Here is a 17,647-nt window from a genome sequence, read left to right as displayed (position 1 = left end):
TAGAAAAATATCGACTCTTTGTTTGTAGATATCTACTAAACTAAAGCAAATAAAGAGAGTAGGCCTGTTATACTGAGTGATATATATTATACACACTGCTCTGCTTTCTGCACGGACCTCACAGCTGTTCTCACTGTAAACATCGCGACGCGATGAAAGCAGTTCATCAAATAATATCCAGGGGATGCATGCAGAGCTGTGATTGGCTGAGATCAGCGCCGTATAGACGTCGCTGGCTGAGATCAGTCCGGCCGTGCGTCACGACTCTCTGAAACATCTCTGTTCCCGGAAATGCATCCACGAAGGAGCCGTGGAGGACTGTGGAGGACCCATGAGTATATCCTCGGTTATAGCTCCTCCAGAGAGCCTCCTCGACGCTCGATCCTCGGTCCTCGAAGTGCATTTAGAGAAATGAGATGTCCTTCAACATGGTTCGCTGAAATTCATTTCCGGGTCACTACCGGAGGACAGAGGAGTCGAGGAGTCGAGGAGGGGGATTTGATGAAATTAGAAAAGGCCTATGTATGGAGGAAAGGAGTCGAGGAGGGGAGTCGAGGAGGGGAGTTGGAGAAATGAGAAAGGGCCAATAAAACATGAAACACTAACAACCCTTCACAATAAAAGCATGAAACACCAACAAAGCTTCACAATAAAAGCATGAAACACCAACAAAGCTTCACAATAAAAGCAGGAAACACCATGGCAGTTGATTAATGCATTTCCAAACGATATACAAAATATATATACTTTTATTGTGAAGTGTCAGACCAGAAGCTATGTGTAAGACCGGAAGCTGAGCGTCACAGAGACAACAGAGCGACAAGATGTCGGAGTTCAGTGCTCCGGGGCTCCTCTCGGCTCTGCTGCTCTTCTCGCTCCTCACTCTGCGGGATGTGTATCTCTGGAGGTCCGCTCCTGACCCCGGTCTCTCCTCACACTCTCAGCCGGACTCTGAGCCTCGGATCCCCGCAGAGATCCTCTCCGGGCCCAACCTCAGGTTCCAGTACTGGTGAGTGTTCTCTGAGTGGTGCACTGGGCTGTCACTCACTCAGCAGCCAATGGGGACGCGCCCCTCAGAGTCCCGCCCACACGAGAGCTGTGTGACAGAGAGCGAGAAGCAAAATATATGTTATAACCTTTTATATACAGTCTATGGTTATAACACATTAAAGACTGATAGTTCACACAATTAATTGTTGAGCAGGTAATAGATTGATATAATCGTGTGTGTGTGTGTGTGTGTGTGTGTGTGTGTGTGTGTGTGTGTGTGTGTGTGTGTGTGTGTGTGTGTGTGTGTGTGTGTGTGTGTGTGTGTGTGTGTGTGTGTGTGTGTGTGTGTGTGTGTGTGTGTGTGTGTGTGTGTGTGTGTGTGTGTGTGTGTGTAGTACCTCCTGAGGGTACAGTAAGGTGTTCCAGGATTACTCCCGGTCCATCAGCCAGCTCTACCCCGACATCACCATCCAGGGAGAGAACTACCCCCCTTCCCCCTTCAACAGGTAACACCTGTCTGTCTCTCTACAGCTGTGTAGCTCACCTGTCTGTCTCTCTACAGCTGTGTAGCTCACCTGTCTGTCTGTCTGTCTGTCTGTCTGTCTACAGCTGTGTAGCTCACCTGTCTGTCTGTCTCTCTACAGCTGTGTAGCTCACCTGTCTGTCTCTCTACAGCTGTGTAGCTCACCTGTCTGTCTGTCTCTCTACAGCTGTGTAGCTCACCTGTCTGTCTGTCTCTCTACAGCTGTGTAGCTCACCTGTCTGTCTGTCTGTCTGTCTACAGCTGTGTAGCTCACCTGTCTGTCTCTCTACAGCTGTGTAGCTCACCTGTCTCTCTACAGCTGTGTAGGTACCCTGGTCTCGTACCTGAAGCTGGTCTCCCTGCTGCTGATCCTCAGCGGTCAGAACCCGTTTCTGTTCCTCGGGCTCGACACCCCGAGGTTCTGGATCTGGAGTCAGGATAACAAGGTACAGACTCACCTGATGTAGCCCCGCCCCTTTTCCAGCTTCATGTTTAACCCATTTGTCTGGGTTAGGTCTAGCAGGTAAACACTGAATCTTCATTAGAGAGCACAGGTGTTGAGGATCAGGTGTTCTCGTGTTTCAGGTGTTCTCGTGTCTGATGGCGTTCTTCCTCTGCAACATGATGGAGACTCACTTCCTGTCTACAGGAGCCTTCGAGGTCACGCTGAACGGTGAGATCTGATTGGGCAAAAAAGATTATGTTTTAACAGTGCTTCCTGTCCCCCCCCTGAGTGTTACAGTGCTTCCTGTCCCCCCCCTGAGTGTTACAGTGCTTCCTGTCCCCCCCCTGAGTGTTACAGTGTTTCCCGTCCCCTCCTGAGTGTTACAGTGCTTCCTGTCCCCCCCCCCTGAGTGTTACAGTGCTTCCTGTCCCCCCCTGAGTGTTACAGTGTTTCCCGTCCCCTCCTGAGTGTTACAGTGCTTCCTGTCCCCCCCCTGAGTGTTACAGTGTTTCCCGTCCCCTCCTGAGTGTTACAGTGCTTCCTGTCCCCCCCCCCCCCCCCCCCTGAGTGTTACAGTGTTTCCCGTCCCCTCCTGAGTGTTACAGTGCTTCCCCCCCTCCCCGAGTGTTACAGTGCTTCCTGTCCCCCCCCTGAGTGTTACAGTGTTTCGGCCCAATCCCAAACCACTCCCTCGACCCTACCCCTCCGTGACGCAGTGAGCTCCGTCTGTAGCCACACTCTCAGCTCAACGAGGCTCCCTCCTGTCAGAGGGAGTAAATACAGCAGCAAGCTTTGGGACGGCCTCCCCTCTCTCCGGCAGAAACAGGAAATGCCGTAACTGTTTGTAACAACGGTTTCAAATCAGCATCTCTTTGACAAAAAGTTTAAATTAATAACTCAAATAAAACTCCAAACATCTTTAATTGTGTTACTTTTCTGTAAAGCTCTTTTGGTTTTAAACCTGATGTTTATAAGCTCCTTAGTTTTTGCAAAATTCTGTAAATATACACAACTTTATAATAAAATGCACACATTTACCTTTTTCTAGACTAAACACAGGTATGATCCAAAGTTAAAACATATGAGTTTATCATGAGGTTAACATCGCAGTTTATCAGTGGATGTTTGCTGGAACTACTTGTTAACAGCTTGTTTACTGATGGACACACACAGCGAGACTCCGGTCAGGTAGAGTCCGGTCAGGTGGAGTCCGGTTAGGTAGAGACCGGTCAGGTAGAATCCGGCCAGGTAGAGTCCGGTCAGGTAGAGTCCGGTCAGGTGGAGTCCGGTCAGGTAGAGACCGGTCAGGTAGAATCCGGCCAGGTAGAGTCCGGTCAGGTAGAGACCGGTCAGGTAGAGACCGGTCAGGTAGAATCCGACCAGGTAGAGTCCGGTCAGGTGGAGTCCGGTCAGGTGGAGTCCGGTCAGGTGGAGTCCGGTCAGGTAGAGACCGGTCAGGTACCGGTCAGGTAAAGTCCGGTCAGGTAGAGACCGGTCAGGTAGAATCCGGTCAGGTAGAGACCGGTCAGGTAGAGTCCGGTCAGGTAGAGACCGGTCAGGTAGAGTCCGGCCAGGTAAAGACCGGTCAGGTGGAGACCGGTCAGGTGGAGACCGGTCAGGTGGAGTACGGTCAGGTAGAGTCAGGTCAGGTAGAGTCCGGTCAGGTGGAGTACGGTCAGGTAGAGTCAGGTCAGGTAGAGACCAGTCAGGTACCGGTCAGGTAGAGTCCGGTCAGGTAGAGACCGGTCAGGTAGAGTCCGATCAGGTTGAGACCAGTCAGGTAGAGTCCGGTCAGGTAGAGACCGGTCAGGTAGAGACCGGTCAGGTAGAGTCCGATCAGGTTGAGACCAGTCAGGTAGAGTCCGGTCCGGTCAGGTAGAGACCGGTCAGGTGGAGACCGGTCAGGTGGAGACCGGTCAGGTAGAGTCCGGTCAGGTAGAGACCGGTCAGGTACCGGTCAGGTAGAGTCTGGTCAGGTAGAGACCGGTCAGGTAGAGTCCGATCAGGTTGAGACCAGTCAGGTAGAGTCCGGTCCGGTCAGGTAGAGACCGGTCAGGTGGAGACCGGTCAGGTGGAGACCGGTCAGGTAGAATCCGGCCAGGTAGAGTCCGGTCAGGTAGAGACCGGTCAGGTAGAATCCGACCAGGTAGAGTCCGGTCAGGTGGAGTCCGGTCAGGTGGAGACCAGTCCGGTCAGGTAGAGACCGGTCAGGTAGAGACCGGTCAGGTAGAATCCGGTCAGGTAGAGACCGGTCAGGTAGAGTCCGGTCAGGTAGAGACCGGTCAGGTAGAGTCCGGCCAGGTAAAGACCGGTCAGGTGGAGACCGGTCAGGTGGAGACCGGTCAGGTAGAGTCCGGTCAGGTGGAATCCGGTCAGGTGGAGTACGGTCAGGTAGAGTCAGGTCAGGTAGAGTCCGGTCAGGTGGAGTACGGTCAGGTAGAGTCAGGTCAGGTAGAGACCAGTCAGGTACCGGTCAGGTAGAGTCTGGTCAGGTAGAGACCGGTCAGGTAGAGTCCGATCAGGTTGAGACCAGTCAGGTAGAGTCCGGTCCGGTCAGGTAGAGACCGGTCAGGTGGAGACCGGTCAGGTGGAGACCGGTCAGGTAGAGTCCGGTCAGGTAGAGACCGGTCAGGTACCGGTCAGGTAGAGTCTGGTCAGGTAGAGACCGGTCAGGTAGAGTCCGATCAGGTTGAGACCAGTCAGGTAGAGTCCGGTCCGGTCAGGTAGAGACCGGTCAGGTGGAGACCGGTCAGGTAGAGTCCGGTCCGGTCAGGTAGAGTCCGGTCAGGTGGAGTCCGGTCAGGTGGAGACCGGTCAGGTAGAGACCGGTCAGGTACCGGTCAGGTAGAGTCTGGTCAGGTAGAGACCGGTCAGGTAGAGTCCGATCAGGTTGAGACCAGTCAGGTAGAGTCCGGTCCGGTCAGGTAGAGACCGGTCAGGTGGAGACCGGTCAGGTAGAGTCCGGTCCGGTCAGGTAGAGTCCGGTCAGGTGGAGTCCGGTCAGGTGGAGACCGGTCAGGTAGAGTCCGGTCAGGTAGAGTCCGGTCAGGTAGAGACCGGTCTCAAGTCAGCACCGCTGCAGACTCGCTGTTTGAGGGTTTGATAGCCCCCTCCACACCGCTCCACACTCGTTGGTTTGGAACAGCACTTAATGTGGCGGACCCTCCGCGCGAATGCGCAAACGGAGGGGTAGTGTGTAGGGGGCGCTTTGGGAATGGGCCTTCTGGTCCATAGATATATATAAACACTAGATGACTCACCCGCGCTGCTGGCCAATGTAGACCGACGTTGCCACATGGCCGCCATCTTGCCACAGGCAGTTCTCTCATTCATAACATTATGGTTTACTATTTAAATAACCATAGCTTGCTCAATTTTCAACCAATTTTCAAACCGTTTGTAAATCAGTGAAGATTTCAGCGAGTGAAGAGTATTTTTGTGCAGATCACTCACCTTACACCAGCTACCATAACGCCAATCAGAGTAACTGTTGACTGTGGCAAGATGGCGGCCGGTCAGCTACGCTGGAAAATCTCCCATGAGCCATCTAGTGTTTATATATATCTATGTTCCTGTCCCCCCCCCCTGAGTGTTACAGCTTTTCCTGTCCCCCCCTGAGTGTTACAGTGTTTCCTGTCCCCCCCCCCTGAGTGTCACAGTGTTTCCTCTCCCCCCCCTGAGTGTTACAGTGTTTCCTGTCCCCCCCCCTGAGTGTTACAGTGTTTCCTCTCCCCCCCCTGAGTGTCACAGTGTTTCCTCTCCCCCCCTGAGTGTTACAGTGTTTCCTGTCCCCCCCCTGAGTGTTACAGTGCTTTCTGTCCCCACCTGAGTGTTACAGTGTTTCCTGTCCCCCCTCTGAGTGTTACAGTGTTTCCTGCCCCCCCTGAGTGTCACAGTGTTTCCTGTCCCCCCCCTGAGTGTTACAGTGCTTTCTGTCCCCACCTGAGTGTTACAGTGTTTCCTGTCCCCCCCCTGAGTGTTACAGTGTTTCCTCTCCCCCCCTGAGTGTCACAGTGTTTCCTGTCCCCCCCCCCTGAGTGTTACAGTGTTTCCTGTCCCCCCCCAGATGTTCCTGTCTGGTCGAAGCTTGAGTCCGGTTACGTTCCAAACATCCAGGAGATTTTCCAGATCCTCGACACACATCTGAAGAAGAACCAGGACGCAGTGAGGGTCCCCTCCCTTTAGAGAGCAGGTACACACACACACACACACACACACACACGCACGCGCGCACACACACACACACACACACACACACACCTGTCTCTCACCTGTCTCTCTCTCCTGTCTGTCTCTCTCTCCTGTATGTCTCTCTCTCACCTGTCTCTCTCTCTCCTGTCTGTCTCTCTCTCACCTGTCTGTCTCTCTCTCCTGTATGTCTCTCTCTCACCTGTCTCTCTCTCTCCTGTCTCTCTCTCTCCTGTCTGTCTCTCTCTCACCTGTGTCTCTCTCTCCTGTCTGTCTCTCTCTCACCTGTCTCTCTCACCTGTCTGTCTCTCTCTCACCTGTCTCTCTCACCTGTCTGTCTCTCTCTCACCTGTCTCTCTCTCCTGTCTGTCTCTCTCTGACCTGTCTCTCTCTCCTGTCTGTCTCTCTCTCACTTGTCTCTCTCTCGTCTGTTTGTCTCTCTCTCACCTGTCTCTCTCTCCTGTCTGTCTCTCTCTCACCTGTCTCTCTCTCCTGTCTGTCTCTCTCTCACCTGTCTCTCTCTCGTCTGTTTGTCTCTCTCACCTGTCTCTCTCACCTGTCTCTCTCTCACCTGTCTCTCTCTCCAGTCTGTCTCTCTCTCACCTGTCTCTCTCACCTGTCTTTCTCTCACCTGTCTGTCTCTCCTGTCTGTCTCTCTCTCACTTGTCTCTCTCTCCTGTCTGTCTCTCTCTCACCTGTCTCTCTCTCGTGTGTCTGTCTCTCTCACCTGTCTCTCTCTCACCTGTCTCTCTCACCTGTCTTTCTCTCACCTGTCTCTCTCTCACTTGTCTCTCTCTCCTGTCTGTCTCTCTCTCACCTGTCTCTCTCTCGTCTGTCTGTCTCTCTCACCTGTCTCTCTCTCACCTGTCTCTGTCTCACCTGTCTCTCTCTCCTGTCTGTCTCTCACCTGTCTCTCTCTCCTGTCTGTCTCTCTCTCACCTGTCTCTCTCTCACCTGTCCCTCTCTCCTGTCTGTCTCTCTCTCACCTGTCTCTCTCTCACCTGTCTCTCTCTCCTGTCTGTCTCTCTCTCTCTCACTTGTCTCTCTCTCCTGTCTGTCTCTCTCTCACCTGTCTGTCTCTCTCTCTCCTGTCTGTCTCTCACCTGTCTCTCTCTCTCCTGTCTCTCTCTCACCTGTCTCTCTCTCTCCCGTCTGTCTCTCACCTGTCTCTCTCTCACCTGTCTCTCTCTCCTGTCTGTCTCTCTCTCTCCTGTCTGTCTCTCACCTGTCTGTCTCTCTCTCTCCTGTCTCTCTCTCACCTGTCTCTCTCTCTCCCGTCTGTCTCTCACCTGTCTCTCTCTCACCTGTCTCTCTCTCCTGTCTGTCTCTCTCTCACCTGTCTCTCTCTAACCTGTCTCTCTCTCCTGTCTGTCTCTCTCTCACTTGTCTCTCTCTCCTGTCTTTCTCTCTCTCACCTGTCTCTCTCTCCTGTCTGTCTCTCTCTCACCTGTCTCTCTCTCTCCTGTCTGTCTCTCTCTCACCTGTCTCTCTCTCTCTCCCGTCTGTCTCTCTCTCACCTGTCTCTCTCTCGCCTGTCTGTCTCTCTCTCACCTGTCTCTCTCACCTGTCTGTCTCTCTCTCACCTGTCTCTCTCTCCTGTCTGTCTCTCTCTCACCTGTCTCTCTCTCCTGTCTGTCTCTCTCTCACTTGTCTCTCTCTCGTCTGTTTGTCTCTCTCTCACCTGTCTCTCACCTGTCTCTCTCTCCTGTCTGTCTCTCTCTCACCTGTCTCTCTCTCCTGTCTGTCTCTCTCTCACCTGTCTCTCTCTTGTCTGTTTGTCTCTCTCACCTGTCTCTCTCACCTGTCTCTCTCTCACCTGTCTCTCTATCACCTGTCTCTCTCTCCAGTCTGTCTCTCTCTCACCTGTCTCTCTCACCTGTCTTTCTCTCACCTGTCTCTCTCTCCTGTCTGTCTCTCTCTCACCTGTCTCTGTCTCGTCTGTCTGTCTCTCTCTCCTGTCTCTCTCTCACCTGTCTGTCTCTCTCTCACCTGCCTCTCTCCCTCCTGTCTGTCTGTCTCTCACCTGTCTCTCTCACCTGTCTGTCTCTCTCTCACCTGTCTCTCTCACCTGTCTGTCTCTCTCTCACCTGTCTCTCTCTCCTGTCTGTCTCTCTCTCACCTGTCTCTCTCTCCTGTCTGTCTCTCTCTCACTTGTCTCTCTCTCGTCTGTTTGTCTCTCTCTCACCTGTCTCTCACCTGTCTCTCTCTCCTATCTGTCTCTCTCTCACCTGTCTCTCTCTCCTGTCTGTCTCTCTCTCACCTGTCTCTCTCTTGTCTGTTTGTCTCTCTCACCTGTCTCTCTCACCTGTCTCTCTCTCACCTGTCTCTCTATCACCTGTCTCTCTCTCCAGTCTGTCTCTCTCTCACCTGTCTCTCTCACCTGTCTTTCTCTCACCTGTCTCTCTCTCCTGTCTGTCTCTCTCTCACCTGTCTCTGTCTCGTCTGTCTGTCTCTCTCACCTGTCTCTCTCTCACCTGTCTCTGTCTCACCTGTCTCTCTCTCCTGTCTGTCTCTCACCTGTCTCGCTCTCCTGTCTGTCTCTCTCTCACCTGTCTCTCTCTCACCTGTCCCTCTCTCCTGTCTGTCTCTCTCTCACCTGTCTCTCTCACCTGTCTCTCTCTCACCTGTCTCTCTCTCCTGTCTGTCTCTCTCTCACTTGTCTCTCTCTCCTGTCTGTCTCTCTCTCACCTGTCTCTCTCTCTCCTGTCTGTCTCTCACCTGTCTCTCTCTCTCCTGTCTCTCTCTCACCTGTCTCTCTCTCTCCTGTCTGTCTCTCACCTGTCTCTCTCTCACCTGTCTCTCTCCTGTCTGTCTCTCTCTCTCCTGTCTGTCTCTCACCTGTCTCTCTCTCCTGTCTGTCTCTCTCTCTCCTGTCTGTCTCTCACCTGTCTCTCTCTAACCTGTCTCTCTCTAACCTGTCTGTCTCTCTCTCACTTGTCTCTCTCTCCTGTCTTTCTCTCTCTCACCTGTCTCTCTCTCCTGTCTGTCTCTCTCTCACCTGTCTCTCTCTCTCCTGTCTGTCTCTCTCTCACCTGTCTCTCTCTCTCTCCTGTCTGTCTCTCTCTCACCTGTCTCTCTCTCTCCTGTCTGTCTCTCTCTCACCTGTCTCTCTCTCTCTCCCGTCTGTCTCTCTCTCACCTGTCTCTCTCTCTCCTGTCTGTCTCTCTCTCACCTGTCTCTCTCTCTCCTGTCTGTCTCTCTCTCACCTGTCTCTCTCTCACCTGTCTGTCTCTCTCTCTCCTGTCTGTCTCTCTCTCACCTGTCTCTCTCTCACCTGTCTCTCTCACCTTTCTGTCTCTCAGGTGTTCCAGGTGTTCAGGCGTTTATGATGGTCCGGCCTTAAAGCTCTCAGCAGGTCTGACCGGATGTCCCGCCTCAGCACTACATTACCCAGAATGCACCTGTCAGGAGCTGTGACCCCCGTTTTATTTATTTAGCTGGAGGTTTTTCAGAATGAAAGCACGGTACCAATGTTAGCTTCATGCTAACTCAGCCTGAGTCTGGACAGGAAACGGAAACAAAGAAATAAAACTCTTTAAAAAGTTTCATTGTGTCTTTTATTGTGAAAAGGTTTTTGTGTGTGTGTGTGTGTGTGTGTGTGTGTGTGTGTGTGTGTGTGTGTGTGTGTGTGTGTGTGTGTGTGTGTGTGTGTGTGTGTGTGTGTGTGTGTGTGTGTGTGTGTGTGTGTGTGTGTGTGTGTGTGTGTGTGTGTGTGTGTGTGTGTGTGTGTGTGTGTGTGTGTGTGTGTGTGTGTGTGTGTGTGTGTGTGTTCACAGTATGAATAGTAATAAAGAAGAAACAAAAACTTGGTCAGCTGAATGTTCACATATATGTGAGGTTATATTTAAATGTGCAGGTTATACCTGTATAACACATATAAGTTCTGCAGTTCCCTCTGTGGCCTGCACTGGCGCTGACGAGCTCTGACTACTTCCGGTAGAGTAGAAGAAGAGGCCGGCGGTAATGCTAGCATTAGCTTCAGCGGTTTACTCCGGAGTTAATCTACAATATTAAAATAATATAAATATAGATAACGGTCTCAGGTTTAGTGATTCACAGTGCGGATACACAGCTTTACTCTCAGGGTTTAATGTTTGACGGTGATAACGAAATACCAGCAGGTGAGTGAAGCTAATGCTAACTGTGAAGCTAACTGCTAATCAGTGAAAGTAAGCTAAACTAAAAGAGTTAATTCTAAATATATAATAACGGGATCCGTCCCGTGCTTTCCTTATATTATTCTTCTTAAATACATTTGTTAACATAAGTAATACAGTGGTATTCATGTGTTAATGAGTTTAAAATACATTCAGTACTTCTTCAAATAACACGCTTTAAAAAGTCCTTCATATTTCCCTTCTTATCAAACTGTTGGAACATAACCTAACCAGCTCCACCTGTACCTAATAACTGACCTCAGGTACCTGTACCTCCACCTGTACCTAATAACTGACCTCAGGTACCTGTACCTCCACCTTTACCTGTACCTAATAACTGACCTCAGGTACCTGTACCTCCACCTTTACCTGTACCTAATAACTGATCTCAGGTACCTGTACCTCCACCTGTACCTAATAACTGACCTCAGGTACCTGTACCTCCACCTTTACCTGTACCTAATAACTGACCTCAGGTACCTGTACCTCCACCTTTACCTGTACCTAATAACTGACCTCAGGTACTTGTACCTCCACCTGTAACTAATAACTGACCTCAGGTGCCTGTACCTCCATCTGTACCTAATAACTGACCTCAGGTACGTGTACCTCCACCTGTAACTAATAACTGACCTCAGGTACCTGTACCTCCATCTGTACCTAATAACTGACCTCAGGTACCTGTACCTCCACCTGTAAATAATAACTGACCTCAGGTACCTGTACCTCCACCTGTAACTAATAACTGACCTCAGGTACCTGTACCTCCACCTGTAACTAATAACTGACCTCAGGTGCCTGTACCTCCATCTGTACCTAATAACTGACCTCAGGTACCTGTACCTCCACTTGTACCTAATAACTGACCTCGGGTACCTGTACCTCCACCTGTAACTAATAACTGACCCTCAGGTACCTGTACCTCCATCTGTACCTAATAACTGACCTCAGGTACCTGTACCTCCACTTGTACCTAATAACTGACCTCGGGTACCTGTACCTCCATCTGTACCTAATAACTGACCTCGGGTACCTGTACCTCCACTTGTACCTGTACCTGCAACTAATAACTGACCTCAGGTACCTGTACCTCGACCTGTAACTACTTACTGACCTCAGGTACTTGTACCTCCACTTGTACCTGTACCTGCAACTAATAACTGACCTCAGGCACCTGTACCTCCACTTGTACCTGTACCTGCAACTAATAACTGACCTCAGGTACCTGTACCTCCACCTGTAACTACTTACTGACCTCAGGTACCTGTACCTGCAACTAATAACTGACCTCAGGTACCTGTACCTCCGCTTGTACCTGTACCTGCAACTAATAACTGACCTCAGGTACCTGTACCTCCACTGTAACTAATAACAGGTACCTGCAGGTATGTATTCCTCACACAGTAGTAGTAGTAGTAGAACCTTTATTTATCCAGGAAAATCAATTAAGAACACATTCTTATTTACAATGATAACCTGACAGGAGGCAAAGGCTTCCTGAGGGGATGGGGTTTGGGAGGAAAAAAAATAAAAAGACAGACTCCGGGCATTACAGAACCAAGGAGACAACACACACACATTGATCAAGATGACAGGCATAGCAGTTAAACATATAAAAACATTATTGCTGTGGTTCAATCAGTCATTCAAATCAGCATCAGGCGAAGCAGCTGCTGTGTGTACCAGGGTGTCTATAATAGTGAAATTGAAGGTGCGGGGTGAGACAAAGGACCTTCCAGCTACCTGCTGCTGCAAACTGAAAGGCGGAGCGTCCAAAGGATGTATGGGCTTTGGGGGTCTTTAGCAGGATGCTTGTAGCTGACCTGGTGTTGTGCGTCGGGGGTGGGCGGAGTTGCAGTAATTGTGTGAGGTAGAAGGGGGTGAGGCCTAGGAGTGTTTTGTAAACAAACATCAGCCAGTGGATGTTGCGCCTGGTCTCAAGAGAGGGCCAGAGAGCACAGGTCACAGTGGTGTGTCCTGGTCTCAAGAGAGGGCCAGTTAGCCAGAGAGTACAGGTCACAGTGGCGTGTCCTGGTCTCAAGAGAGGGCCAGAGAGTACAGGTCACAGTGGCGTGTCCTGGTCTCAAGAGAGGGCCAGTTAGCCAGAGAGTACAGGTCACAGTGGCGTGTCCTGGTCTCAAGAGAGGGCCAGTTAGCCAGAGGGTACAGGTCACAGTGGCGTGTCCTGGTCTCAAGAGAGGGCCAGTTAGCCAGAGAGTACAGGTCACAGCGGCGTGTCCTGGTCTCAAGAGAGGGCCAGTTAGCCAGAGGGTACAGGTCACAGTGGTGTGTCCTGGTCTCAAGAGAGGGCCAGAGAGTACAGGTCACAGTGGTGTGTCCTGGTCTCAAGAGAGGGCCAGAGAGTACAGGTCACAGTGGTGTGTCCTGGTCTCAAGAGAGGGCCAGTTAGCCAGAGAGTACAGGTAACAGTGGCGTGTCCTGGTCTCAACAGAGGGCCAGTTAGCCAGAGAGTACAGGTCACAGTGGTGTGTCCTGGTCTCAAGTGAGGGCCAGTTAGCCAGAGAGTACAGGTCACAGTGGTGTGTCCTGGTCTCAAGTGAGGGCCAGTTAGCCAGAGAGTACAGGTCACAGTGGTGTGTCCTGGTCTCAAGAGAGGGCCAGAGAGTACAGGTCACAGTGGTGTGTCCTGGTCTCAAGAGAGGGCCAGTTAGCCAGAGAGTACAGGTCACAGTGGTGTGTCCTGGTCTCAAGTGAGGGCCAGTTAGCCAGAGAGTACAGGTCACAGTGGTGTGTCCTGGTCTCAAGAGAGGGCCAGAGAGTACAGGTCACAGTGGTGTGTCCTGGTCTCAAGAGAGGGCCAGTTAGCCAGAGAGTACAGGTCACAGTGGTGTGTCCTGGTCTCAAGAGAGGGCCAGTTAGCCAGAGAGTACAGGTCACAGTGGTGTGTCCTGGTCTCAAGAGAGGACCAGTTAGTCAGAGAGTACAGATCACAGTGGTGTGTCCTGGTCTCAAGAGAGGGCCAGAGAGTACAGGTCACAGTGGCGTGTCCTGGTCTCAAGAGAGGGCCAGTTAGCCAGAGAGTACAGGTCACAATGGTGTGTCCTGTAGGGGGCGTTGGTGGCGAAGCGGATGGCGGAGTGATACAGAACGTCTAAATGATCGAGAGCTCCTTTACACGCCGAGCGGTAGATGGTGTCGCAGTAGTGGAACAGAGGAAGGACAGTCATCTGGACCAGAGAGAGTTTAGCAAAGTGAATGAGGAGCGATTCCTCTACAGAAAGCTGAGTCTAGCTTTAACCTTGTTCTGCATTTTGGAGAGATGTTCTGAGAATGACAGATTACTGTCAATCCAAAATCCAAGGTATTTATAAGATTGAACTATTTCGAGGTCCCGGCCATCGGCGGTCACAATAGTGCCAGTTTGGGAGGCGCCACTACAGCCAAACCACATGATCTTGGTTTTAGTGGTGTTCAGGACCAGGCCAAGGGCAGAGAGATGTGAGTCTCTGAAAACTATCCTGAAGAGTTTTCAGGACAGTATCTGGGGAAGGGCCAGCAGTGTACAGAATCGTGTCATCGGCATATACTGTAGGTGGATAGAGGAGTTGCCCACTGATTTCTCCATGTCATTGATATATATTGAGAATAGGATGGGTGCTAGGATAGAGCCTTGTGGTACTCCCTTAGAGATGGATAGGTGCTGTGTCATCAGATTTTCAGATTGTACACACTTGGTGCGCATGGACAGGTAGTTTTCAAACCAGGCTATCGATTGGTTAGTGACACCAATGCATCTAAGCTTTCCCAGAAGCAGTTGGTGATCTACAGTGTTGAATTCTTTGGCAAGATCAATGAAAATGGCAGCACAGTATTGTCTGGAGTCAAGGGCATTGATGATATCATTTAGGACTTTGAGAGTCGCCGTCTCACACCCATGACCTGCACGGAGCCCAGACTGCATGTCAGATAGTATGTTGTAAGTCTTCAGAAACCATGTTAGCTGTTTGCAAACTAACTTTTCGAAAACTTTCGCTATACAGGGTAGAATGGATATTGGACGATAGCAGTTGGGGTCAGCATGGTTAGCCCCTTTAAACAAAGGTTGTACTGAGGCTGCCTTCCAGGCAGAAGGTAGCACTGCTGTCTGTATGGACAGATTACAAAGGTGGGAGATGGCTTCTGCAATAATCGGGGCTGCAACTTTAAAAAAGAAGGGGTCTAGCCCATCAAGACCTGCAGGTTTGTTGGGGTCAAGTTTACTAAGGACCTCTAGCACATCTTTCCCACTAACTTCCTGCAGGCAGAAGCTGTGACATGGGGCGGCGCTAGAGGGGCTGGGTGGCGGAGTGTTGGTGGGGGGCTTAGGAGGCGCTATAGAGTCAAATAGGTTCCCACATTTAACAAAGTGCTGGTTAAAGAGCTCTGCTATGCGTTCATTACCGGTGACTACTGTGTCCTCAATAACGAGGGAGTTAGGAAGATGAGAGGATGGGGGTTTATTCTCCATCTCTTTCACTGTTTTCCAGAATGTCCTTGTATTGGATCCACAGAGGTTGAATTTATTATGGAAGTAATCAACCTTGGCTTTGCGGATAGCCTGTATAGATTTATTTCTAATTTTCCTGAATGATAGCCAATCGTCGTGGGATTTTGAGTGACGAGCCCTGCGCCAGGTGGAGTTCTTGAGGCGAAGCAGTTCAGCTAAATCTCGGGTGAACCAAGGACTGCATCGGTTTTTTATCCTCATTTTTTTTATGGGAGCATCTTTATTGATTACCATACTAAAGGAGTCATAAAAGAAGGACCATGCAGTATCGATGTCAGGGATCAAGCTAATTCTGTCCCACTTGATAGCAGCTAGGTCGTAGAGGAAGGCTTGTTCGTCTAAATGTTTGAGTATTTGTCTGAGTGGTAAGAACTGGCTGTTTAATTGTGCCGCCATTACGAATGCAGCCAATAAGACAGTGGTCAGTGAGATTGCTACAGAAGACGCCAGTTTTGTACCTGTCAGGGTTATTTGTGAGGATGACATCAAGGAGGGTGGCTTTTTCTGGATTTTTGGTGTCATACCGTGTGGGAGTAAGGATCATCTGTTAAACAGATGGTTCATTGTGTGTGTGTGTGTCTGTGTGTGTGTGTGTGTGTGTTTGTGTGTGTGTGTGTTTGTGTGTGTGCAGGTCTTCGTCTCTGACATGAGCAGCCCTGTAAGTCTTCTTCTCTTTATTTTGACCTCATTAAAATCAGTCTTTCTGGTCGGAAGCGTTAAGTTAGTGTGTTGTAAAGTTAGTGTGTTGTAATGTTAGTGTGTAGTAAAGTTAGTATGTTGTAATGTTAGTGTGTAGTAATGTTAGTGTGTTGTAAAGTTAATGTGTAGTAATGTTAGTGTGTAGTAAAGTTAGTGTGTTGTAATGTTAGTGTGTTGTAAAGTTAGTGTGTAGTAATGTTAGTGTGTAGTAAAGTTAGTGTGTTGTAATGTTAGTGTGTAGTAATGTTAGTGTGTTGTAAAGTTAGTGTGTTGTAATTAGGCTTGGGCGGTATCATTTTTTTCATACCGTCATACCTTGCTGCCATCATACCGTGGTATACGGTATATGACGGTATGACTTGGGTCAACTTCAGCAAGGTGGCGCTCGGCGGCAAATAGATGTTTCGAACGGTATATTATATGTTCGGTGTAAAATGCAGCCCGAGCCGGTAGACGCTCGCAAAGTGCCGCAACGTGCGCGCAAGTGCAAAACAAGGGCTGCATACATGACACATTGTGCAAATGGCACATTTTGAGATCGGATACAGGACGCGTTTGTAGATGTCCGACGTTGTTTCCATTGTGAGCTAAGTTAACAATATATCATCATACATAAACGTTTTCCGGGAGTAAATACTTGACTTATTGAATAAAGTTTGCTATATTCACTAACTAGTTTGGCAATATTATTCCGTGCATGTGTTAAAAACCTTATTTCCATTTGATTCATTGGATTACTCGCGTGAATGTTTAGCACGTAAATGCTTTCGTTTTTAAAACCGTCCGACCTCGACTACAAAACCATCAACCAGTTGCATAGGATTAAAAAATGTCAACACTCACTCACCCCGTCTTAAACATTCCCAAAGAAGTGCCTCTGTCTCTCGTTGTGCTGGATGAAGTCACTGGCGACGAGTAAACCCAAAATAGTCCCAAACAGGCGCAGAGGCATTTTTCTTTTTTACTAGTTGTCCGAGTTCGGGGCCAGCAAATGCTGCCGCCATCTTGCTCAGCTCAGCTCTGTGCTGAGCTCTGAGAACGGGAAAGACGGACTGCCCTCCCCTGCCCTCTGCTGGCGCGTGCTGTGCATTACAACCAATGTCGCCCCTGTCAAAACTCCGTGTCAGTGTAATAGAATAAAACGCATCTGTGATTTGGCGCACAGTCTGTGACGTCACGGTATTGAAGATCATACCGACAGGATTTCGAAATACCCTGGTATACCGTAATACCGTCATACCGCCCAAGCCTAGTTGTAATGTTAGTGTGTTGTAAAGTTAGTGTGTTGTAATGTTAGTGTGTTGTAATGTTAGTGTGTTGTAATGTTAGTGTGTAGTAATGTTGCTGCGTTTTGTGTGTGTGCGCGCACGCAGAGGAAGAGAAGAGGAACAGGAAGTGCTCCGGTTCCAAGACTCCGCACCAAGACCGCCAGACGAGCTAACGCTAACAGAGAAGCTAGCAGAGAAGCTAGCATGGCAGCGGAGGTTAGCAGGTCTGATGGTGAAGCTACCCCCCCGACTGAGACCATCGACGTGATGGAGGACGGTGAGAAACTACACATTATATCATGATACATCTTTATTATATATGATACACCTTTAATATATCATGATACATCTTTGTATCATGACACATCTTTATATCATGATACATCTTTAATATATCATGATACATCTTTATATCATGATACATCTTTAATATATCATGATACATCTTTATGATACATCTTTATATCATGACACATCTTTATATCATGATACATCTTTATATCATGATACATCTTTAATATATCATGATACATCTTTATATCATGACACATCTTTATATCATGATACATCTTTATATCATGACACATCTTTATATCATGACACATCTTTATATCATGATACATCTTTAATATATCATGATACATCTTTATATCATGATACATCTTTAATATATCATGATACATCTTTATATCATGATAAATCTTTAATATATCAAGATACATATTTATATCATGACACATCTTTATATCATGACACATCTTTATATCATGATACATCTTTAATATATCATGATACATCTTTATATCATGATACATCTTTATATCATGATACATCTTTAATATATCATGATACATCTTTATATCATGACAC

At 49.2% G+C, this 17,647-nt stretch overlaps 3 protein-coding genes across 17 annotated transcripts in view; 2 read left to right on the top strand and 1 right to left on the bottom strand.

Annotated features, from left to right (window-relative positions):
• The first annotated feature begins 770 nt into the window (after nt 1–770).
• selenot2 (selenoprotein T, 2) lies at nt 771–9,691 on the top strand. The gene is made up of 6 exons (XM_079670426.1): nt 771–1,009; nt 1,386–1,496; nt 1,833–1,959; nt 2,099–2,186; nt 6,025–6,150; nt 9,449–9,691. Exons 1-5 carry the CDS (start codon nt 825–827, stop codon nt 6,141–6,143), a joined length of 630 nt encoding a protein of 209 aa, XP_079526552.1. The 5' UTR covers nt 771–824; the 3' UTR covers nt 6,144–6,150; nt 9,449–9,691.
• A 361-nt stretch (nt 9,692–10,052) lies between these two features.
• rnf4 (ring finger protein 4) overlaps nt 10,053–17,647 on the top strand; it is a 15,844-nt gene continuing 8,249 nt past the window's right edge. Inside the window, exons 1-3 of one of the 3 annotated variants that reach the window (XM_079667726.1) lie at nt 10,053–10,267; nt 15,442–15,468; nt 16,883–17,054. In XM_079667726.1, the coding sequence (XP_079523852.1) occupies nt 15,457–15,468; nt 16,883–17,054 (184 nt within the window). In that variant the 5' untranslated portion in view covers nt 10,053–10,267; nt 15,442–15,456. The remainder of the gene's footprint in view (nt 10,268–15,441; nt 15,469–16,882; nt 17,055–17,647) is intronic. The other 2 variants (XM_079667727.1, XM_079667728.1) reach the window with 2 other exon arrangements.
• LOC307031013 (RNA-directed DNA polymerase from mobile element jockey) lies at nt 10,274–15,435 on the bottom strand. 13 transcript variants are annotated; one of them, XM_079667720.1, is made up of 2 exons: nt 10,673–15,435; nt 10,274–10,621 (listed from the first exon to the last, which is right to left on the bottom strand). In XM_079667720.1, the coding sequence occupies exon 1, from the start codon at nt 15,330–15,332 to the stop codon at nt 13,794–13,796; it is 1,539 nt and encodes a 512-aa protein (XP_079523846.1). In that variant the 5' UTR covers nt 15,333–15,435; the 3' UTR covers nt 10,274–10,621; nt 10,673–13,793. The 13 variants fall into 13 exon arrangements, with proteins under 13 accessions (XP_079523846.1, XP_079523835.1, XP_079523837.1 ...); XM_079667709.1 differs by having other exon boundaries at nt 10,274–10,666; nt 10,712–15,435; XM_079667711.1 differs by having other exon boundaries at nt 10,712–15,435.

Source organism: Notothenia rossii, assembly GCF_949606895.1.
Source record: "Notothenia rossii genome assembly, chromosome: 3".
In the NCBI taxonomy this organism is placed as follows: Eukaryota; Metazoa; Chordata; class Actinopteri; order Perciformes; family Nototheniidae; genus Notothenia; species Notothenia rossii.
This window is presented reverse-complemented; position numbering and strand designations above follow the sequence as displayed.